The 22,197-nt window shown below is 63.8% G+C and overlaps 3 protein-coding genes across 3 annotated transcripts; 2 read left to right on the top strand and 1 right to left on the bottom strand.

The window, feature by feature from the left end:
* Positions 1-45: 45 nt before the first annotated feature.
* On the top strand, positions 46-11,333 carry PITPNM1 (phosphatidylinositol transfer protein membrane associated 1). Its single transcript, XM_032112228.1, has 24 exons — positions 46-123; positions 668-785; positions 1,390-1,604; positions 1,678-1,799; positions 4,204-4,428; positions 4,514-4,828; positions 5,146-5,241; positions 5,349-5,456; positions 5,562-5,623; positions 5,707-5,951; positions 6,421-6,610; positions 6,712-6,819; positions 6,912-7,054; positions 7,281-7,459; positions 7,794-7,964; positions 8,161-8,310; positions 8,415-8,563; positions 8,634-8,744; positions 8,879-8,995; positions 9,205-9,353; positions 9,455-9,604; positions 9,943-10,126; positions 10,376-10,504; positions 10,610-11,333. The coding sequence occupies exons 2-24, from the start codon at positions 708-710 to the stop codon at positions 10,874-10,876; spliced, it is 3,663 nt and encodes a 1,220-aa protein (XP_031968119.1). The 5' UTR covers positions 46-123; positions 668-707; the 3' UTR covers positions 10,877-11,333.
* A 256-nt stretch (positions 11,334-11,589) lies between these two features.
* Positions 11,590-13,973, bottom strand: AIP (aryl hydrocarbon receptor interacting protein). Its single transcript, XM_032112245.1, has 6 exons — positions 13,714-13,973; positions 13,400-13,579; positions 13,017-13,205; positions 12,664-12,840; positions 12,436-12,577; positions 11,590-12,350 (listed from the first exon to the last, which is right to left on the bottom strand). The coding sequence occupies exons 1-6, from the start codon at positions 13,810-13,812 to the stop codon at positions 12,145-12,147; spliced, it is 993 nt and encodes a 330-aa protein (XP_031968136.1). The 5' UTR covers positions 13,813-13,973; the 3' UTR covers positions 11,590-12,144.
* A 1,232-nt stretch (positions 13,974-15,205) lies between these two features.
* Positions 15,206-19,938, top strand: LOC116445989 (antigen WC1.1-like). The gene is made up of 13 exons (XM_032113185.1): positions 15,206-15,354; positions 15,425-15,745; positions 15,834-16,151; positions 16,225-16,530; positions 16,604-16,918; positions 17,062-17,317; positions 17,349-17,452; positions 17,528-17,836; positions 17,923-18,294; positions 18,378-18,521; positions 18,674-19,066; positions 19,300-19,440; positions 19,623-19,938. The coding sequence occupies exons 1-13, from the start codon at positions 15,303-15,305 to the stop codon at positions 19,736-19,738; spliced, it is 3,147 nt and encodes a 1,048-aa protein (XP_031969076.1). The 5' UTR covers positions 15,206-15,302; the 3' UTR covers positions 19,739-19,938.
* The last annotated feature ends 2,259 nt before the right edge of the window (positions 19,939-22,197 follow it).

Raw genomic sequence — 22,197 nt, 5'->3', positions numbered from 1 at the left:
GTCCGTGAGTGGCGCTCTCTGCCTTCCGCTCTCTGACGTCACAAGCCCCCCCTCACCTCCCTACGTCACCGTGGGAACGGGCTGTGATGTCACGATCCGAGGGGCCGGTGCGGAGCGGCGCAGGTTCGGTGGGGCCGGGGGGCGGCGGGGACCGGGCGGGCGGAGGGAGTGGAGGGGGCCGCGTTGCCATGGCAACGGAGCGGAGCCGAGTGGGGCCGAGCCGGGCCGAACCCGGGGCCGAGGGGGCCCGAGCGGTACCGGACTGAGCCGAACGTGGGGCCGAACCCGGGGCCGAGCCGGGCCGAGCGGTACCGGACTGAACCGAAGCCGTAGCCGAGCGGTACCGGACTCAGCCGAACCCGGGACCGAGCTGTTCCGAGCCGGGCCGAGCGGTGCCGGGCGGTACCGGACTCAGTCGAGCGTGGGGCCGAGCTGGGTCGAACCCGGGGCCGAGCGCAGCCGAGCGGTACCAGACTGAACCGAACCCGTAACCGAGCGGTATCGGACCCAGCCGAACCCGGTGGCGGAGAGGTTCCGAGACGGGCCGAACCCGGACCTAGCGGTACCGGGCTGAGCTGAGTGTGCCCCGAGCGGTTCCGAAGGGGTGCCGAACCGGCCCGAGTTGTCCCGAAGCCGGTCCGGTCCGGTGTAACAAAAGCCCCCTCAGGCGCTGCCCCCGCTGTGTCCCGCTATCCCCCGCCGCCGCCATGCTGATCAAGGAGTACCACATCCTGCTGCCCATGAGCCTGGAGGAGTACCAGGTGGCCCAGCTCTACATGATCCAGGTGGGGATGCGGGGCTGAGCAGGGGGGGCTGAGCCCAGGGGCTGCATGGGTCTGGGGTTTGTGGGGCTGAGCCTGAGGGGTGTGGGGTCCAAGGGTCAAGACTGAGGAGGTGCACAGGGCTGTGGGGCTGGGCATGGGGAGCTGGAGGGGTGCAGGGATCTGGGGACTGAGACTGAGGGGGTGCGGGGGGCTGAGAGAGGCTGGAGATTGTAGCCTGGGGGGTGCAGTGGGCTGTGGGGGAGCATGAAGGGTGCAGGGCTGAGCCTGGGGGTGCACAGAGGACTTTGAGGCTGAGCATGGGATGTTGGAGGGTGTAGTGGGGCTGTGGGGCTGAGTGTGAGGAACTGGGGAGCTGTAGGGCTGAGCATGGAGCCTGGAGTGGCACGGGCTGGCCTGAGGCTGATCCCAAGCAATTGGCAGATTGCAGGGGTGTCAGTGAGGCTTTGGGTGGGTTTGGGGCCACTGAGCCAAGTAGGGGGTCCTGTGAACAGGTGTGGGGCTGGTGGATGGCAGCACATGGGGATGGGAGTGTATGGGGGACCCGGGGTGCCCACGGGGATCTCGAGGCTTGGAGGGGCTGTGCTGAGCCATCACCTCTGTGCAGAAGAAGAGCCGGGAGGAGTCGAGTGGTGAGGGCAGCGGTGTGGAGATCCTGGCTAACCGGCCCTACAGTGACGGCCCCGGGGGCAGTGGCCAGTACACCCACAAGATCTACCATGTCGGCTCCCACATCCCCAGCTGGTTCCGGGCGCTGCTCCCCAAAGCTGCACTCCAGGTGGAGGAGGAGTCCTGGAATGCTTATCCCTACACACGTACCAGGTGGGAGCTGGGAGGCAGCAGGGTGGGCTGTGGGGCTGGCTGTACTCCAGGGCTCAGTCCTGTGCCCCTCCAGGTACACATGTCCCTTTGTGGAGAAGTTTTCCATTGAGATCGAGACGTACTACCGCCCGGATGCGGGGCAGCAGACCAACATCTTCAACCTGAGTGTGGCAGAGAAGAGGCAGAGGATTTTGGGTGGGTATGGCTGGCTTGGGGAGCTGGGCAGGACCCGGTGGCTGCTGGGATTCCCACACAGTGCTCCTGGGATGGGTGTGTGGATGTGATGGGGCCTTAGGGGCTCGATTTCACTCTCTTTGCTGGTCCTGATGGTTTGGGGATGCCGGAAGGGAAGAGCTCCCTGGATCCTGAGCTCCTTGCCCCAAGCTCCTTGTGACCCAGGCTCCCTGCTCCAAGCTCCCTGTCTGTTCCCTCTCAGGGGTGCTGAATTAAGTTTCACATTAAAAATATTTTCAGGGATAGTTTTGTCCTCTGCCTTTTCCCTTGCCTCTATTTCTGTTTGCAGCTTCTCCTTCCTAGTGCCAGTCTGCTCCCCTCTCCTTCTGTGTCCCAGATCTGTTCTGGCATGGATTTGCCTTCTCAGTCTCTCCTGGTGTACATGGGACCCCAAATCTGGGTGTTTTGGATCAGCTGGAGCAGGGAGAGCTGGAAAAGCATGTCCCTATTTTCCTACCCCCTTGCCCTGCTTCCCTTCTCCCCAGGGCTTTGCTCCAGATCACTTTCTGGCTTCTTTCTGGGGAGACTGGTGGGCAGAACTGGGAGCTCCAGGTGGGATTCTTCCCTCTCTGGCAGGTTCCCGTTCCCGGTGGTGTGGATGTGGTCAGTTCAGGTGCCAGAGTGTGGAGTGTTATGCGCTGCCTCTTAAAATGGAGGCCTAAAATAGGCACGTGGAGGAAATGATTCATCTGACCTATTTCTCTCCCCTATTTCTCTCTGCGGCACTGGGGATGTCCGGCCGGGATACTGATGGCTCGGACCTGGGGGCAGGAATTCTCCCCCTACTGCCCTGGGAAGCAACCAGGGCCAAGCAGACGGCATCAGGGCATGGCCCTGTGCCTGCTGCCTGGTTTTTCACTCTAGTGCCCATCCTGTGGGCATTCCACAGGGCACTTAGCATCTCCAGTGGCTGCTGCCTTCCCCAGGGAGCAGGGTTTTAGTGGGACCAGCCCCAGTGTGGATCCCACTGGGATCTTCTCTGCCGTGGTGTCCTGTAGCACTGACAGATTTAAACCCCTCTCACGTTTCAAAGGACGATGGAAAAACATGGTCTGGGTGATCTGCAGGGATAACTGCTTCCTTGGCAGCCTGCTCCCAGTGGCAAAAGCAAAGGGAGTTGGATTGTGATGGGAATGACTCTGCCAGGAGCTGCTTAGGGACAGCAGGTTCTATCCCAGCTCTTTGCTGCGGTTATCCAAGATGCTTGGCATCATGCTGTGCATTGCATCATTTTTGTGGATTCAGGGCATTTCTAGTTTTCTTTTTCCCCCTTTTTTCAGCCCATGCTGGAGGAAGAGAGGCTGACAGGTCCTTGGGGACATCAAGGCAAATAACTGCAGGGTTTGGCACAGTTTGGGAATGGGGACAGTGCTGCGGGACGGTACTGGGAGCCAGTGGGGTGCCCTGGGATCCCCCAAACCACGCTGGAGGAACCCAACCTGGAGACAGGGCTGGAAAAGCCAAATTCTAGGAGATTTTGTGCTGGATTGAGCCCACATGGGTGTTGGATCATGTTTTCCTGGGTGTCATTCATGAGCCTCTCTCCGGTCTTGGGAGGTCATCCTCATTTGGAGGGAGCTCACCCTCATTTCGGGAGAGGTCACCTCTGTTTGGGGATAGGGTTCATTGCCCTCCCCCCCCGGCTCTCTGGAGGCTCCTGTGTCACGTGGTGGATTTGCTGTGCCCTGTTTTTGGGGGACCCTCGGGCTTCTTGGCAGGGGGAGCTGGGAGCTGTGCCGAGCTGCCTCATGTGCTGTCCCTGTCCTCAGCCCCCACATCCCCCAGGTGGCCACGATCACTCTGCAGCTGCCAGATCTGCTGGCTAATGCATGTGTATGTGTCAGTCCTGGCTCTCCGCATGCTCCCAGCCCCTCCCTCCCTGTGCTGCTCCCTGGGGTGCTGGATTGGGATCCCACGTGGGGACAGGGATGTCTTTGGCTGCATCAAGGGTGTCTGTGATGTTCCAGCCTTGGCATTTTGTATGTTTTATCAGGAAATTCTTCCCTGTGAGGGAACACAGGTTGCCCAGAGAAACTGCAGATGCTCCATCCCTGGAAGTGTCCAAGGCCAGGTTGGATGGGGCTTGGAGCAACCTGGGATAGTGGAAGGTGTCCCTGCCCATGGCAGGGAGTGGAATGAGATGATCCATACCCTTCCAACCGAAACCATTCCAGGATTTTGTGATTCCAGAACTCCAAGATTCTGGGATTCTGGGATTCTAGGACAGAGAGTGTTTGCTGCCAGCTGCATTGGGTGCATGGCTTGTGGGAGTATTTGACCTGATTTTTGTCCCTTTTTCTTTCTTTTCCTATCTATGCCCCCTTGCCAAGCGCTTGGGAGGTGACAAGCGCCATTCTCCCCACAGACACCATTGACATCGTGCGTGATCCCATCTCCCCCGGGGAATACAAGCCTGAGGAGGATCCCAAACTCTACCACTCATCCAAGACGGGCCGGGGGCCGCTGGGGGATGACTGGCTGGAGGCGGCGGTGGCCAGCGGGCCCCTCATGTGCGCCTACAAGCTCTGCAAGGTGGAGTTCCGATACTGGGGGATGCAGTCCAAGATCGAGCAGTTCATCCATGATGTGGGTGAGTTCAGAGCCGTGGGTTGCTGGAGGGTCATTTGGGCAGCCATGGGACCGCACTGGACTCACTTCCCCACTTCTTCCCCCAGGTTTGAGGAAGGTGATGCTGCGCGCCCACCGCCAAGCCTGGTGCTGGCAGGATGAGTGGACAGACTTGACAATGGAGGATATCCGGCAGCTGGAGGAGGAGACAGCACAAATGCTGGCACAGAAGATGGCCAAGTGTGGCGAGGGCGAGGAGCCACCTGCGGCTGGGATCAGCCCTGAGGGGCGTCCAGAGCCAGACGGGCCTGGTGGGCAGGAGGAGGCCGAGCTGCAGGCGGGGACTGATACCCCCTCCGATGATACCTTTGCCAAGCAGTGGTCCACCTCTTCCCGGTCTTCCTACTCTTCCCAGCATGGAGGTGAGAGACCAGGTCTGGTGTGGTTATGCACTGGATGCTGCAGTTCTCCATAGGTGATGTGTCAGGGCACTGTTTTGCCTGGCTTGGGCGTCCTGGGCTGGGGCTCTGGGTGTCCCAGGTCTGGTGCAAGGTTTCTAGAAGGGGCCCTGGGTGACCCAGGGATGCTCCTGGATCTCCTGGAGGGACTCCGGGTGACATAGGGATGGCCCCAGATCTCCCTGGGGGGGCTCTGGGTCCAGGACCAAGGAGGAGCTGTGGGGCAGGAGCGGGGGTCTCTCTTCAGGGGGCTGTGGGTGCTGATCTCCTGTGGGTGGCAGGGGGCGTGTCTCCTCAGAGCCTGTCGGAGTGGCGGATGCAGAACATTGCCCGGGACTCGGAGAACAGCTCTGAAGAGGAATTTTTCGATGCCCACGGTACTGGCACCATCTTGGGACAGGCTGGATGGGGGTGAGGCCGTCTGAGGATGGGCGTGCAGGCACAGGGGTGTCTCCCCACCCATGCTTCCCTCTTGCCTCTGCAGAGGATCTGTCTGACAGCGATGAGGTCTTTGCCAAGGAGATGACCAAGTGGAGCTCCAACGACTTCTTGGACACGCTTGAGCGGCCAGCAGAGCTGGATGAGGCACTGGGTGAGTGCTGGGGTGAGCAGCCCAAATCCTGGGGTGGATGTCCTAGGAGGGGCCTGACTCCCACCTGGAGACCCCAACTGGCTCACCAGGGCTGTATGCTCGCAGGGGACGGAGCCAGCACCACCAAGGGGGATGGTGAAGAGTTGGGAACATCCAGCTTCCCTGAGGTGAGTGTCCCCTCCCTCGGGCCATGTCCTACTGCTGTGCTCTACTGCCGTGCCCCCCGACTTGACTGCTCTCCTTCCTGCAGGGCGGCATGGCAGAGAGCACGGAGCATGTGTGCCGGATCCACGCACTCTTCCTCATCCTCCACAGTGGGAACATCCTCGATCAGGGAGCGGGCGAGCCGGGCTCCAAGCAGGCAGATGTGCAGACACTGGCGGCCACCTTTGATGCTGTCACCCGCGTCCACTTTCCCGAGGCACTGGGACATGTGGCCCTGCGCCTGGTGCCCTGCCCGCCCATCTGTGCTGCAGCCTATGCCCTTGTTTCCAAGTACGGATTCCCGCTGGGAAAGCAGGGGACCGGGGAGCTGGTGTCCTTGGAGAGGGGGCTTTACTTCTGGTGGGACATTAAGGACTTGGGATGGGATGGGATGGGATGGGATGGGGGTTAACTGCTGGGTGTCCCAGGGCACACAGGTGTTTTGTTGTGGGATGAGGACAGTGGGGCGGGATGAGGCGGGATGGGATGGGATGGGATGGGATGGGGATAACTCCTTGTGCAGCATCCTGGGGTGAACAAGCATTGTGCAAAGAGATGGGGACATCAGGGCAGGATGGAATGGCATGGAATTGGATGGGATGGGGATAACTCTGGATACAGCATCCTGAGTGAGCAAGTGTCTTGTGGTGGGATGGGATGGGGATTACTCCTGGTGTGGCATCTCAGGGTGAACCAGTACCATGCAATGGAATGAGGACGTCAGAACAGTCCCGTTCATCCCTCGCCATGTCCCCCTCAGGCTCAGCCCCTACAGCCACGACAGGGACAGCCTGTCCAGCAGCCAGGACCACATCCCACTGGCAGCGCTCCCGCTGCTGGCCACCTCCTCAGGCATCTACCAGCACGCCGTGGGCACCGTCATTGCCCGCGCCAACCAGGCCTACGCAGCCTTCCTGCACTCCGGAGAGGGCACCGGCTTCTGTGGCCAGGTGAGGTGGAATGTGGGGGGAAGCTTGGCTCTGGGGTCCAGCTGTGACCCTGCATGGAGTGTTTGGGGGTCACCCTCCTCATGGGTCTGTGGTCTCTGCAGGTGGTGCTGCTCGGGGACTGTGTGGGTGGCATTCTGGGATTCGATGCCCTGTGCCAGAGCCGGGTGGGCTCTGGGGGCAGCCGGAGCAGCAGCCGCCGGGGCAGCCTGGTGAGTGCCTACACCCCAACACCCCCTGGGAGGGGTTTGGGGGTGCACTGGGGGCTATATGGGGTCTGGGTGTTTGCTGCCTCTCCCTGCAGAGCACGGAGCCCATCTCCCCGGAGCAGTGTGGCGGCCTGGACCCACTGGCTGATGGGACAGAGGGAGCACCGGTATTGGGCCAGGCCAGCCCTGAGCCCCCAGGGACACAGGGGGACAGCCAGCAGCACAGCTCCATGTGCAGGTGAGCCCAAGGGGGATGGTTTGCTATCTTGTGCTTTATGGAAAGGGTGTAATTCCCATCTGCTTCAGGCTGGGAAGGAGCATTTCATGGAGGCTGCCTGCCCTGGGGTGATCTTGCTGGAGCTCCTCTGGGATAACAGGGCCACGCCAGGCACAGCTTTGCCTTCAGGATGGTGGGAGCGCGATGTTGCCATCCCTCCCCATGCCCACTGTCTCTGCTGTCCCAGCCTGCAGGCCAGCGAGGCCCCGCTGGAGGCAGAGGCTCCCCGGAGCAGCGCCATGGCGCTGGATGGGGCGGAGGGTGCCAGCACCCGCCTCGAATTTAAGGTATCCGGCTTCTTCCTCTTTGGTTCCCCACTGGGGCTGGTGCTCGCGCTGCGCAAGACCGTCATGCCTGCTCTGGATGGTGAGGATCCCTGCCTGCTGCGGTGCCAGCCCCTGACCCTCCCTGCAGGGCTCAAGTCCCTGAGTTGTATTCACCCCACAAGCCTGAGCTCCCCAGGACCACCCCAGAGAGCCTTGATTGGGTTTGAGCCCCTCGCATGCCCAGCCCTTCCTGTGTGGGTGTTGGTGGGTGCCTGAGTGTCCCTGCTCTGTGCCAGCCTCAGCCTGTCCCCAGTGCCCCAAATTTCCCTCTCCAGCCCTTCCCCTTGCTGTGTCCTGCTTTACCCCTCCTGGGTGTTTTGCTCCTGGTGCCCCCCAACCCTCGTGTGCGCCCCTGACCCCACTCTGTGCTGCAGTGGCCCAGCTGCGTCCTGCCTGTGAGCAGATCTACAACCTCTTCCACGCCGCCGATCCCTGTGCCTCCCGCCTGGAGCCCCTCCTGGCCAAGGCCTTCCACGCTGTGCCCCCCCTCAGCGTGCCCCGATACCAGAAGTACCCTTTGGGTGATGGCACCTCGTCCCTGTTGGGTGAGCAGGTCCCCTCCAGGCTGGTGCCAGGCACCCTGGGGCCACGTCAGGGTACCCAGAGCACTCACAGCCTGGCTGGGTGGGGGGAGAGGGATGTGCAAGCCCTTTCTACTGCTTTGGGGCTCTGTTGGAGGGCATCCTGGGGTGGTGGGTGTCCCTGGGGACTCTGGGTGTGCTCACCCAGCTCTTTCTGCAGCGGAGGCCCTGCAGACACACTCTGCCCTGTTCCTGCCCAAAGTGGATGTGGCTGCCCCCCCTACCCCCACTGGCAGCTTTGGGGGCTTCTGGAAGGGCAATGAGCCAGCAGAGCCCCCCACTCCTGCCAGCACCAGCGAGGTTGTCAAGAGTAAGTGTCATCCCTACCCACCCCTTTGCATCGCATGCGGGCACTTTGGGCTGCACGACATGGGATGAGGTCCAGAAAAGGCTTCATTCCAGCTCTCCCCACAGTCCTGGAGCATTGGTGGGGCCCAAAGCGCATCGACTATTCTCTGTACTGCCCTGATGCCCTGACTGCCTTCCCCACCATCACCCTGCCCCACCTCTTCCATGCCAGCTACTGGGAATCCTCTGACGTGGTGGCCTTCATCCTGCGCCAGGTATGGGCATGGTTGGGTAGGCAGCAAGCTGGGGCTGGCAGAGGCTGAACCAGTGCCATGCTGTTGGCAGGTGATGGAGAAAGAGGGGCCGCAGCCAGCGGAGAGCGAGGAGAGCTCCATCTACAGCCCCGCCATCCCTCGGGAGAAGTGGCAGCGCAAGCGCACCCAAGTGAAGATCCGGGTATGTGGCCAGTGGGAGCCCACCTGGGGCATCCTGGGGTGTGCGGGTTCTGGGACAATCCCGCAGCGCAGTGATGTCCCTGTGGCACCTCAGGAGCTCCCCCAGGAGCTGCTGAGCACCCCATGTGCCTGCAGAATGTGACAGCCAACCATCGGGCCTGTGATGTGATCGTGTGTGAGGGCAAAGCGCAGGTCCTCAGCGGGCGCTTCATGTATGGACCCCTGGACGTGGTGACACTGACTGGGGAGAAGGTACAGCTGGGCTCAGGAGGCCACCAGGACCCCTCAAACAGGGTGGGAGTGTCCAGGACCAGGCATGGGGCTGGTGTCCCACAGTAGGGGAAGGATGTGGTTAACAGGACCCTGTGTGGGATGGCGAGAGAAGGTTGTAAGGACTTGCAGGTGGGGACACAGCAGGATGTGGTAGTCCAGCCCATGCTTGGCCCGCTTCCTTCTCCCAGGTGGACATCTACATCATGACACAGCCGCTGTCAGGGAAGTGGCTGTACTACGGCACCGAGGTGACGAGTGGCAGCGGGCGCCTGACCTTCACCATCCCTCCAGACAAAGCTCTGGCCATCGGGATCTACCCTGTTCGCATGGTGGTCAGGTGAGGTATCACCTCAGTTCCTCCTCCAGCCCTTTTGGCAGAGCTACACCTGCTGCCCTGGCAGCAGAGCTGGTGCCGAGCCACCACCTCTGCCTTTGCAGGGGGGACCACAGCTACGCCGAGGCATACCTGACTGTTGTGGCCCGTGGCACTGAGTCCGTTGTGTTCAGCATCGATGGTTCCTTCACCGCCAGTGTCTCCATCATGGGCAGTGACCCCAAAGTGCGGGCGGGGGCTGTAGACGTTGTAAGGTGGGTGCCCTTCAATAAGGGAGTCAGTCTCCCCGTCTTTCATGGTGTGGTGACAACTCAGTTGGGGCGTGTCAGAGCAGGGACAAAGTGGAAGGTATTCCACCACTCCCTTGCCTCGAGCACATCATCTCTATGCTGGTGCCCTATTGTGGAAAATAATCCTCTCCAAGTTTGGATGTGGTCCCCACAGTTTTGCTGTGCCTTCCCCTTGATAAAATCCCTGGGAGCAGGGAGGTTTTGGAGGCAGCACCCACACATGCTGTGTTGGGAGATTCCAGCTTCCCACAGCAAGACTGCCTCCACATAGGCTCCTGGCAGCCACCCATGTCCCCTCCCAGGCACTGGCAGGACTCAGGGTACATGATCATCTACGTGACGGGGCGCCCCGACATGCAGAAGCATCGCGTGGTGGCCTGGCTCTCCCAGCACAACTTCCCCCACGGTGCTGTCTCCTTCTGCGACGGGCTCACCCACGACCCACTGCGCCAGAAAGCCGCCTTCCTGCAGAGCCTGCGCACCGAGGTGGGGATGGGGACGCTGCCGGGAGGACACAGGGCTGGTGATGGGGTGGCATGGGCTGTGCCGAAGCCTGTGCACCTCTGCATCCCGGTGGAGATGCTGGGAGCTGGACTGCACTGCCAGGGCAGAGCTGGAAGCTTCTCAGGGCAGCTCCCAGCCATCCCTCTTAACATGAGAGTGTCCCAGCCCCTGGGGGTGGCTGCCCCTGTGGGAAGGGATGTTCCCTGCCCTAATGCTCTTGTCCCTGGGCAGGCAGAGATCTCCATAGTTGCTGGCTATGGCTCCACCAAGGATGTCTCCGTCTACAGCTCGCTGGGACTCGCGCCAGCACACATCTACATTGTGGGACGGGCCGTCAAGAAGTTCCACAACCAGTGCCAGGTATGGTGGTGGCAGGGCTGGGGAGAGCCTGGGGATGCAGGGGACGATGGCTGACCCCACCAGCTGGCCGCGGCCACCAGCTCAGGCTGTCTGTGTGTCCTGCAGTTCCTCTCCGAGGGCTATGTTGCCCACCTGGCCCAGCTGGAAGCCGCAGCCCTGGCCCACTCCCCCAAGGGCCCCCCACGACCTGTGCTGGGCAAAGGCACCTATGGCTGCCCAGCGCCTGTCGACTTCCTGCGGAAGCAGAGCCAGCTCCTGCGCTCCCGGGGCTCCAGCCAGGCAGAGCGGGATGGGGGGTCCCCCTCAGTACCCTCAGGCTTGTCCCGGGCCAAGCCCCGCAGTGTCAGCCTCAAGCTGGAGGGTGAGGAGTGAGGGTGGCATGGCCATGTCGCCCCTCCACTGCATCCCTGATTTCCCAGCAAGGAGCATCTGGGGATGGAGCTGGTGCTGGGCCACAAGCCCATAGGAAGGAGATGAGGGCGCTGGGTCCCCTGAGACTGGGGGGTGCTGGGAGATGGCTCTGAGCCCCCCTGAGGGCCAGAGTGATCCCCTCAGGACTGAGCCACCCTGGGTCCTCCCTGCTGCCCCCAGCCCTGTCCCCTCTGGTCCTTTGGGGCTGTTGGGCAGTGACCAGTGGGGTCTGTGCTCCAGGGTCATTGTCCATGTGCAGAACTGGGGGGCTGTGGCTGTGCCCCAGGGCAAATGGCACCTCCCCACCTATTTATTTCTGTCCAGTGTCACAGGGCAGGGCTGGGTTGGGTTTCCAGAGTGGTTCCTCTGTTCCCCCCCTTTTGTTTCCGTGTTGAATAAAGAGATGTTACGACAAGGTGCCAGCACCCACGAGTCTGTTCTGTGCCTGTGGCACCAGGGTTCCCACCCACTGGGAAAGCCCTGGGGAGCCTCTAGGGACACCATGTCCCACAGGGACGTGGCTGTGGGGCACATCAGTTGGGTCACAAGCGATTCAGGACAAGGAAAAGAGCCTGGGGTATATGGGCTGTGCCAATGCTGATACCCTCCCCCTCTCCAACTTGGTTTCCCCTCATTTACTTCCAGCAGCAAATTTTTGTAGTGACCAGGGGCTGTGACTGGTTTTACTTGAGTTTATCTTGGCATAGCATGACCAGAGGTTTATAGAGATAGCAGGAAGCAGCTGTTATTCTATATAAAATATTCCTGACACTAACATGACAAAAGGAGACACTGGTTTGGGATGATAGCAGCAGCCTGGAGAAGTGACAATGGTGTGGCACGGAGGAGAACAGGCATGAAGGGGTTGAAGCCCAGGCTGAGGCTTGGCACCGCCCCTCTATGGCCACCATAAAGTATAAAAACATCAAATAAGTGATACAAGTTGTCAGGGAGCAGCAGGCTCGAGTCACCCACGCATCCCTGGCGTGATGATGAGCAGAGTCTAGAGCCCAGCAAAGAGCTTCACCCATGTGCTGCAATGCTTTATGCTGCCACTTAAGTGCCTGGCCATGTCCCCAGGCCGTGGCGAGCTCCGGGGCCATTTCCACTGACTTCAAATAAGTAAAATCTGTATTAAACATTAATAAACATCCATGACCATTCCACATGTGGAATATCTAAAAGAACCTGTCCCGAGAGCGCTGGGCTCTCCCTTGTGGCTGCGCACTCTATTGGGAGAAGATGCCCTTGAAGCGGATCTTGTCTTCAGCGTCCTTCTCCCGCAGCCGTGCTTCCAGGCTCCGCAGCTCCTTGGAGACCACGGGGCGCAGTGAGGGGTCGAGGGCCAGGACTTTGGCGAAGTCAGCCTGTGCCTCGGCCACGTTCCACACAGCCGCATGGGCCTTGCCCCGCTTGAAGTAGGCCTTGACATTGTCTGTGGGGAGAGAGCTGGGGTCAATGGAGTGTGGGGGTCTCCTGGTGCCCACCACAGCCACCTGCGATGGCCTGTGGCTCCTTACCCTCGTACTTGTTGAGGATGGAGGAGCAGTGGTCCAGCACCTCATAGTACTCCTCACACTGCAGCTTGCACTGGCAGTAGTTTAAGAGCAGGGGTGTGATCTTCTGGTCAAGCTCGATCCAGTCTGGAGAGCCCGGCTGCTCCTGTGGCACACAGAGCAGGGAGAGTGAGGGGGAGCTCTCAAGCCCCGCATTCCGGGGGATGCCTGTGTGCATCTGGAAAGACCCACCTTCATCTGCAGGTTCTTGAGACAGGCGATGGCATCATAGTATTTGGCAGCTGCCTCAGGCACCTTGCCCTGCCGGTACAGCTCGTTGCCTTCCTTGTGGATCTGGGGCACAGCCTGGAGCTTCTCCTCATCTGTCATGGCCCATGGGTCCTGCTGGTAGGAGCCGGGTGGCTCCACCTGACAGCACCCCATCATGGAATCAGAGAACAGGATCATGGAATTGTTTAGGGTGGAGACGACCTCTAGGATCATCGAGTCCTGCACAGCCACGGCCACTACTAAACCATGTCCCACATGCCACATCTATGTGTTTTTTTGGACACATCCCCGAGCTCCCCATGCCGGCACCTCACCTTCAGCACCTCGATATCAAAGATGAGGGGCTGGGGGTTCTTCTGGAGTTCGTCGAGGTCGGGGTACCCCAGGGAGTAGTGCTCGTGCATCTGGGCGATGCTGCAGCAGTGCCGCTGCCCCTCCAGCGGATCCTTCCCTGCTGCGATGTTCCGCAGGCTCTTGGACACCAGCGGGTAAAGCACCACGTGCTGCGGGAGGAAAGGGAGCCGGGATTTGGGGGAGGGAAGGGGGCAGAATATCAGGATGCTCCACCCCCGCACCCCGCGGCTGGAGCGTACCGGGGCGCCGCAAACCGCGCCCACAACACAAAGTCACCGCCCACCCGCACGGGCCTCGCCCCCAAACACAGCCCACGCCCCCGTCAGGTCCCCGTCCCGCCCACCTTGGCGTCGCAGCGGAAGCGCGCACGCTCGCCGGGCCGCATGGTTCGCAGCACCGCTTCCCACACCGGCAGCTTGAACTTTTTCCCGACGATGAGCTCCATGGGCTTCCCCCGCGCCCTGCTATCGTCCACCGGCGTCTCCTCATCGCCGCACCGCAGCGTCCGGTAGTGGAAGGTGGCCTGAACGGGCAGGAGGAGCCCGCGGCGTCACCATGGCGACGCAGACGGGGGGGGGGAGGCGCGCATGCGCGCCTTCCCCGCCGCGTTCCGCTTCCCACATCCCCCCACCCCGCCCGTCCCCGCGCGGACCTGACCTTGGTGCCATCGCAGAAGTCCGGCAGCGGCCCGGTGCCCTCCCGCAGCACCTCCTTGTCCACGCCGTCCGCCCGCAGCTGCTCGACCTGCTGCGCCATCGCGCCCGCTCCGCCCGCGCCGCCAGCCCTGGCTCGGCCGCCTCCGCCGTCGCTCGGCTCTTTCCGGATAGTCGTGGCTGCGCAGGGCGCCCCCTGCCGGCGCGGAGGTGGCGCGGTGAGGCGGAGGCTCCGGGAAGGGGGCGTGGGCAAGAGCAAGGGGCGCGGCCAGCGGTTCCCACGTGGTTCCCCTCGTTCCCCGTCTCCCCCCACCCTCCTCGGGTGCCATTCCAGGAGGCACAGGAGGCATTCCGGAATGAAAAGTTCCTGTGACACGCTGCCAACCGCCATGGAAAGGCCGCGGTCCAGGATGGGAGGTTGATAGTGTTGCCGGGACCCACAGTGAGGGTCCCCGCCCGCCGCAGGGACAGTGTAGCCGGTTAGTCCCCTCCCGCCAGCCCGGCCGGGTCTCCGTGCGGGCAGGAAGGATAGGCAGCCACGGCAGGGCCTTGCGAAACCGCTGGGGGGGGACACCTCAGGGCTAACCAGGGTTCAGCCCAGCCCACAAGCCATCCCGGGGTGACAGTAGGACACTGGAAAGTTGCAGGTCCCTGGTCCCCCAGAGAGGCTGGTGGCTCCTGGAGGTGACTCCGCTGCTGCAGGAGTAACCCCGTAGGGAACACGCTGTTCTGCCGCTACCGTCATTGCTCTGCAATGCTGGGAAGGTGGCTCAGCCGCGTCCTCACCCTCATACACATCAGAGACCTTGAGGCACCTCCTGCTCCCCCCCTCCTGCACCGCTTATATTTCGCTGTTGCTTGGTCCCCGCTTACCCAGCTGGGTCCCCCAGGAATCAAGTGGGCTCTGTGCCCCCCCCCACTGTGGCTTCACCGCGGCGCGGCGGGGCAGCGCGGAGCCGCGGCGTTCTCGGCGGCAGCGCAGGTGTCAGGAGCCGCGTGCGGTCGATGCCGACGCCGGGAGCCGCCGGGGGGTGACCGCCTCCTTCCTGCGCTGGCGGCGAGGCGAGCGCGGGGCCCCAGCTGCGGCAGCAGCGCCATGTGCCAGCGCCGCCGCGAGGGACCGGGGAGCCGGCAGCTGCCACCCCCGCGGGGGCTGCGGGCACGGCGGGCGGGGAGCACGCCAAGGATGGGGGCTTTGGGCTTTGCAGGTGCCGGGGCTGAGGGTGGTCGCAGAGCGGCTTGTGGTGGGATTTGGGGTGCAGCGTGTCGCCATCAGTCAGGATGGCTGTGGGCAGGCTCCAGCAGCGGAGTTGGAGGCACGGGGGGGTAGAGGAAGGGCCCCCGCAGGCCAGGTGCTGTGGGGGGGCTGTCTCCCCCCGGGGACATCCGGGTGGCAGCCCACTGTGGCGGGCTGTGTGACGCCAGAAGCGGAGGCGAGCCTCATATTTGGGCACGGAGCAGGTTATTGGAGGCCGCGGCCCCGCAGCCGGGAGATGAGGCCCTGATAAAGGGTGCCCTGGTGCTGCTGCTGCCTCCGTTGGCTCGGGCGCTGCCGAGACATCCCCTGGCTGCGCGGGGCTCGGCGCCGGGGCCATGGGGCCGATGGCGGCGCTGGGGCTGCTGGTGTGCGCGCAGCTGTGTGCGGGTGAGCGCCGGGCGGCGGGAGCGGGGCCCGCGGCGGTGGCGGGCCCGGCTCAGCAGCCTCCGTGCCGCAGGCTCCGGGGAGCTGCGTCTGGTGGGCGGCGGCGGGCGCTGTGCCGGGCGCGTGGAGGTGAAGCACGGCGGGGAGTGGGGCTCCGTCTGCGTCTACGACTTCGACTGGGAAGCCCGTTGGGCCATCGTGGTGTGCCGGCAGCTGGGCTGTGGCCGGGTGGCCAAGGCGTCCCCGTACGCCCCGTTCGGGCAGGGCACCGGGCGCATCTGGCTCCAGCCCTTCTTCTGCCGCGGCACCGAGGAGGCGCTGGAGAAGTGTCCGCACATCGGGTGGGGACGGCACTTCTGCGGCCACGAGTCGGATGTGGGGGTGACCTGCAGAGGTGAGGGGACGCGCTGGCGGTGCCGGGGCTGCCACGTTGTGCTTGAGCATCCCCGGCAGGGCTGAGCCGTGCCGGTGTCCCGGTGCAGATGCCGTGGAGCTGAGGCTGGCGGGCGGCGGCAGTCCCTGCGCCGGGAGGGTGGAAGTGAAGCTGCGGGGACGCTGGGGCTCGGTGACAGATGACCCCTGGGACATGGAGGACGCCGAGGTTGTGTGCCAGCATCTGGGCTGTGGCTCGGCTGCCGGTGCCTACTCTGCCCTGGAGCGCTTTGGTGCAGGGGATGGGCCCATCAATCTGGCCATGGTGGACTGCAAAGGAAATGAGTCCACTCTCTGGGACTGCGAGATCCGTGGCTGGGGTCCCTATTATTTCGACCATGATTGGGACACTGCTGTTACTTGCCAAGGTAGGAGCCGGACTGGGGAGGATGTGGCACTTCATGCACGTCCCCGGACACTGATCCTGCACTGCTCGCGCAGGATTTTCCCGGCTGGTCGGAGGTGATGGAGCGTGTGCCGGGCGGCTGGAGGTACGGCAGGGCCGGGCCTGGGTGGGTGTCTGCGAGGATCAGGTGGACATGAAGGTGGCGCAGGTGGTTTGCCGGGAGCTGGGCTGTGGAGCGGCGCTCTCCATCCCCGGCAGCGAGCGATTTGGGGCAGGATCGGGGCCGCTCTGGGACGGGGGCTTCCAGTGCAATGGCACCGAGCCCCTCCTCAGCGCCTGTGCCCGGCATCGGCCCCACAGCCAGGGCTGCAGCACCGGCCCTGCCAGCGTCATCTGCTCCCGTAAGTGCCGGGGACACCGGGGGCTGTTGGGCTCCCTGCGCCATCGCCCCCCTGAACGCCCTTTCTGCCACAGCCTACACGGGCTTCCGGCTGGGCAACAGCAGCTCGGGATGCACCGGGCGGGTGGAGGTGGCAGTGAGGGGGACGTGGGGCTCCGTGTGCGCCAGCGAGTGGGAGCTGGCCGATGCGCACGTCCTGTGCCGCCACCTGGGCTGCGGCCGCGCCTTCACCGTGCCCCCGGGAGGCTCCTTTGGCAGCGGGGACGGGCCACTGCGGCCGGACGCCTTCGGCTGCAGCGGGAGCGAGCGGCACCCGGGCGAGTGCCCCGTGGCCGTGCTGGGGAAGCCCCCCTGTGCCCCCGGAAACGCCGCTGCCGTCAACTGCTCAGGTGTGTACGGCACCTGCGGGAGGTGCATGAAGGGCTTTTGGGACCCCCCAAGAATTGGGAGCAGAGGATGCAGGGATGTTTTGGAGTGAAGCATGGTCTGAGCCAGGTGGCACAGCCCCATGCTTCTGCTGGTGATTTTGCAGGTGTTGGTGGCTTCGTCGAGTCCCTGCGGCTGGTGGAGGGTCAGAGCTTTTGCGATGGGCGGCTGGAGGAGACCATAACCAGCCCGGCATGGCGCCGTGTGCCTGTGGAGCAGTGGAAGTCATGGGATGTCCACATGGTTTGCGCAGTGCTGGGCTGTGGTGTTCCCAAGGACGTTAACACCTCCTTGGGTACGGCCACTGTCGTGAGCAGCAGCCCCAGCGAGATGGACGTCATGACTGAAGAGATGGACATTTTGGACCCACGTGGGTTCTGCACTGACCAGCAGCCGCCATGAGAAGATGGATGATGTAGTGGAGAACATGGACGATGTCTCAGGGATGGGCCCTGCACCAACGAGCAGCCCTGAGGGGATGGTCATCGTCTGCTCGGGTGGGTGTCCCGAGAAGGGCTGGAGGTGGCGGTGGCCCAGGCAGCCACCCCAACCCGGTGCTTCGGTGGCCGCAGGCAGCCGGCGGGTGAGGCTGGTGGGGAGCTCTGGGCGCTGCGCCGGGCGCGTGGAGGTCTATTCCGGTGGCACGTGGAGCGCCGTCTGCCAGGAAGGCTGGGAGCTGCGGGACGCCGCCGTTGTCTGCCGGGAGCTGGGCTGTGGCACGGCGCTGGAGGCACCGAGCTGGGCGCGCTTCGGTGCTGGCCCGGGGCCGCTGTGGCCGTACATCCCTGCCTGCTCCGGGAGCGAGGAGTCTCTCTGGGAATGCGGGCGTTCGGAAGGGCGCGAGTGCGGGCGTGGCGGCGGGGCAGGGGCCGTCTGCTCAGGTCAGTGCCGGGCACCCCAGATCGGGGTCCAGCAGAGCCCCCGGGGGGTTGCTGGCCGTGCCGTGACCGCCGTGCACCCCTTGCAGAGCAGCTCTCCGTGCGGCTGGCGGGCGGCCGCGGGCGCTGCCGCGGGTTCCTGGAGGTGTCCCACAACGGCACCTGGGGCCGCGTGTGCGCCGACGGCACCAGCCCCGGCACCGCCAACACCGTCTGCCAACAGCTGGGCTGTGGGCCCCGGGGCTGGCTGTCGGCCGTCCCCGCCCAGCAGCCGGCCCCCGCCTGGCTGGCCTGGGTGGGCTGTGAGGACGGGGCCCGCTCGCTCTGGGGGTGCCCCTCGGCACCCTGGAATCTGCAGAGCTGCGGCCCAGGCGGGGACGCCCACGTGGCTTGTGATGGGGACAGTGATGGCATCGCTGAGACGGACACTACCCCCCATCCCGACGGTGCCACGAGCACAGGTAGCTGTGCCCGTGCCAGCACCCCCAAGACCGGGATGGCTGGGATCGCGCTCCGCTCACTTCTTGCCCGTGTCCCCACACAGGTGTCCGTGGCAGCAGAGCGGCAGCGGTGACCGCGGGGACCGTGCCTGTGCCAACTGTCCTGTGCGTGGTGCTGGGGACGCTGCTGTGCGTGGCCCTGGGCGCCCTGGCCGTGCTGCTGTGCCGTGCCCGCGCCTGGCGCCGAGGTGGGTCCTGGCGGGTGGGGGCTGGCACAGACCCGGTTTGGGGGTTCCGGGGCTCCCGCGCTGCGGAACGGCTCAGAAGGTGGGCAGGGCTGCTCCCGCTGCCACCCACCCACCTGGCCAGGGCCCCAGGTCAACGCTGCGTCTCGTTCCAGGCCCTGGCAGAGCTGCAGATGCCGTCTCCAACGCTGTCTACGAGGAGCTGGACTACACCGCGATGCCGGAGTACCAGGAGGTGCCCAGTCGCCCGGGTGGGTGCAGCCCCTGTGCCCCAGCTCTGCCCGGAGAGGGGGCTCTGCCCCACAGCCCCATGGCAGCTCAGGGTCCCGGTGGCCCAGCAGTGGCTCCTCGCCAGGGGCTGGGGGTGTCCCTCGGTCCCACGGCAGCCCCGCGGTGTGGTGTGAGGTTGCGTCACCCTCGGTGCCGCTTGAGGCCACGCCCAAGTCCCTGTTTCTCCCCTGCAGGTTCCCTGTCAGAGGGGTCGGTGAAGAAGCTGCCCTATTACACCGGCGACAGCGTGGAGGGGAGTGACACCGAGGCAAGCCCAGGTAGGGCCACAGGGCAGGAACGCAGTGGGGAGAGCTGGGGACATGGCACACACTCGGGCAGGGGAGCTGAGAGGACAAGTCCTCCTCTTGTTAGTGTGTAGCAAGCATGGCCTTTCCCTGTGGGACCCGAGCGCCACCAGCACATCCCCGGTGGCAAGGCCGTTGAGCATGGCCGAGCCAGACCCCTGCCAGGGCCGCTGGGTCACTGCCATGGACCCCTGTGCCTGTCCCAGAGCCCCCTGCCCGGCCCGAACACGGAACCCCGGATGGCTACGACGATGCCCTGGGTGTGCCACAGGAGCCCCCTGCTCCCAGCACTGGGGGCATCTCCGAGGGCGTGGCACAGAGGAGGTGGATCTGTGTCCTCCCCACAGGTAAGAGGGCTCACAGCTGCCCTGTCCCCTCTGCAGAGGCACTGCATGGCAGGCTTTGGCTGTGGGGGTGGGCAGGGATCCGGCTGCAGATCCATGGGTGCTGCAGCCAGACCCCAGGTGGGGCCTGTCAGGGGGGACACGGAGCCGTCTGCCCCCCTGCACCCTTCTGTGCTGTCCCCAAGGTGGGATCTACTCCCCTCCGAGTGCCCCAGGAGCCACCAGGACCCCCTCGGAACAGCCGCCGGTGCACACAGACTATGATGATGTCGGCAGCAGCGCCCTGGGGCCGTCGCCATGAGGATGCCGCAGCCCTGGGGACACGTGTGTGGCGCTGTGCTGGGGCCCTGTCCCCAGGAAGGGGTGGCCCTGCCCACAGAGGTCACCCCTCCCTGTGCAGCAGTGCAGGAAAACAGCTCCTGTGTAGGGATTTTCTTGGCTTTCTGTCTGAATTTCCCTTTTCCTCTTATTAAAGACTCTCGTGGTTTGACGCTGGCCCGATGCCAGGCACCCAGAGGAGTTGCTTGCTCACCCTCCCCTGCCTCAGCTGGGCAGAGGAGAGAGGGAAAAAACACTTCAAGGGCAAAACAGGCTTAAGTTAAAGTTACAAAGTGAATGTATTGCTAACAGAATCAGAGGAGGATAATGAGAAGTAAAATAAACCTTCAAACACACCTTTTCTTCCTCCAGCCCCTCCCTCCTTCCCCCCGACAGCGCAGGGAGACAGGGCATGGGGGTTTGGTCAGTTCAGCACCGAGATTTTCTTCCGCTGCTCCGGGAGAGGAGTCCTTCCCCTGTGAGCCTGTGGGGTCCCTCCCACAGGAGACAGTTCTCCACGAACCTCTCCCACGCGGGTCCACTCTCAGCAGCAGCAGCAGCAGCCACCCCGCCCCTGCTGCAGCGTGAGTCCCTCCCACGGGCACACAGCCCTCCCTAAACTGCTGCGCCGTGGGTCTCTTGCACGGGGTGCAGGGCCCCAAGGACAGGCTGCTCCACCTGGAAGCGGGGCCCTCTCTCCCCACCGGGTCTTCCACTGGAACACAGCCTCCTCCAGGCATCCACCTGCTCTGCCACGGGCACCATCTCCCCCACGGGCTGCAGGTGGATCTCTGCATCCCCCGTGGATCCCCATGGGCTGCAGGGGCACAGCTGCTTCACCATGGTCGGCACCACGGCCTGCAGAGGCACTTCGGCTCCAGGGCCTGGAGCACCTCCTGCCCCTCCTTCTCCACTGACCGTGGTGTTCCATGTTGCTTTCCTCACATGTTCTCACCACCTCCTCTTCTCTGACTAGAAGGCAAAACTGTGTGACTTAGTTTTGATTTTCTTCTTAAATATGTCATCACAGAGGTGTTACCAAGCTCTCTCATTGGCCCGGTTTTGGCCAGTAGCAGGTCCATCTTCAGAGCCATCAGCCATTGGCTCTGCCGGACATGGTGGAAACTTGCAGGAGCTTCTCAAAGGAGCCCCCTCTGTGGGCCCCCCGCTCCCAGAAAGCAGGCCATGCAAAAGCAATACAAAACACAAACTGTCTGGATACTGTGTTCCAGGGCTGGGACCTCACTCCGGGGCTGGTACCTCCATCCCGGGTACATCAGCCATGCCTCGGGGACGTGGGGCAGGAACTGGAAGCACAGATGCATCCCTGGGCACGCTGGGCTGAAGGGGAAGGGCACAGGGAGATTGCTGCGCTTGGCCATGGCAGGGCCCTCACCCCAGGCTCCGCAGATGGCAGATGGGATGCCGCAGCTGCTGGCAGAGCTGCAGGATGCCGTGGGCTCCCAGCTCGTTGTCCCTCAGGTCCAGGCAGGTGTGACGGGGCCCCTGCAGCAGCCGCGTGGCCAGGGCTGGGCGCAGCAGGCGCCCGACAGGCGGCAGCTGCCCAGCCTGTGGGGCCGAGGGAAACAGGGAAGGAGCGCTTTGGCCTCGGCTCGGTGAGCTGCCCCAGGTGGGAAGGGCGCAGCAGTGGCTGAGGTCCTCGCAGCAGCAGGGGCTGGTGAGGCGGGAATACCGCAGCCTAACGGGAAGTCTCGGGAAAGACCCTCAGAGCCGTCCAAGGGTCCCCAGAGGTATCCGTGGACCCGGAGAACTCCTGTCCCCTCTGCCCGGGGCAGCAGCCACCCAGCCGCACACCGCCCTCCGCTTCGGGTGCCCGCACCCAGCGGCCCCGCTTTGGGCTCCGTGCCGTGCGTGCGTCTCTCAGCGGAGCAGGTCCGGGCCAGTGCCCGGTGCCGCAGTGCCCGGCAGCGCGGAGGGACGGGGCAGGGCAGCTCCTCCCTGCCGCCGCCGCCGCGCAGCGAGGGACCGCGGGACGTTCTGCTGGTGAGGAATTCCTGGGGTGCAGGTGGATGGGGAGCAGCTGCAGTTCCAGCTGCTCGGTTTGCTGTGCGTGGGAAGTGCCGGAACTTTGCATAGCGAAGGGGCCGGGAAACCGTGGCCCCGGCCAGGTGAGGGACACTGAGAGACACAGCAGGAGACGAGGATGAGGAGGAAGAGAGACTTCAGTGTGGACTTTGGTGTGCTTGTGACGGGAGGGGGGTCAAATCTCAGGGACCCTCTCTGGAGGCACCAGCTCGGGCTGTTTCTGTGTTGCTGCGCCTGCAGGAAGTGGATTTATCGAGGGAGACAGCTGCGACTGTGCCATGGGAAAGCTGGGGTGGAAGCGGTGAGGAAGCGAGGTGTGGGTGTGGGAGTGTGTGTTTGGGGAGGCAGCGGGGCCAGCGCGGGTCACTGGAGCCGCGGCTGGGAAGGGGCGGCGGC

Source organism: Corvus moneduloides, chromosome 6, assembly GCF_009650955.1.
Source record: "Corvus moneduloides isolate bCorMon1 chromosome 6, bCorMon1.pri, whole genome shotgun sequence".
Lineage (NCBI taxonomy): Eukaryota > Metazoa > Chordata > Aves > Passeriformes > Corvidae > Corvus > Corvus moneduloides.
Note: the sequence above shows the minus strand (reverse complement) of the source record. Positions and strands in the feature narration are given on the sequence as shown.

Bases quoted from the DNA above. Each gene is read 5' to 3' on its own strand.
- PITPNM1 (XM_032112228.1), top strand. From the start codon at position 708: ATGCTGATCAAGGAGTACCACATCCTGCTGCCCATGAGCCTGGAGGAG. The intron at 4,829-5,145 runs GTGAGAGACCAG...TGTGGGTGGCAG, and splicing joins CTACTCTTCCCAGCATGGAG to GGGGCGTGTCTCCTCAGAGC. The intron at 8,745-8,878 runs GTATGTGGCCAG...ATGTGCCTGCAG, and splicing joins GCACCCAAGTGAAGATCCGG to AATGTGACAGCCAACCATCG.
- AIP (XM_032112245.1), bottom strand. From the start codon at position 13,812: ATGGCGCAGCAGGTCGAGCAGCTGCGGGCGGACGGCGTGGACAAGGAG. The intron at 13,580-13,713 runs GTCAGGTCCGCG...CTGCCCGTTCAG, and splicing joins ACTTCTGCGATGGCACCAAG to GCCACCTTCCACTACCGGAC. The intron at 12,841-13,016 runs GTGAGGTGCCGG...GGGTGCTGTCAG, and splicing joins TTGATATCGAGGTGCTGAAG to GTGGAGCCACCCGGCTCCTA.
- LOC116445989 (XM_032113185.1), top strand. From the start codon at position 15,303: ATGGGGCCGATGGCGGCGCTGGGGCTGCTGGTGTGCGCGCAGCTGTGT. The intron at 15,355-15,424 runs GTGAGCGCCGGG...TCCGTGCCGCAG, and splicing joins GTGCGCGCAGCTGTGTGCGG to GCTCCGGGGAGCTGCGTCTG. The intron at 17,318-17,348 runs GGACCCACGTGG...ACTGACCAGCAG, and splicing joins ACTGAAGAGATGGACATTTT to CCGCCATGAGAAGATGGATG.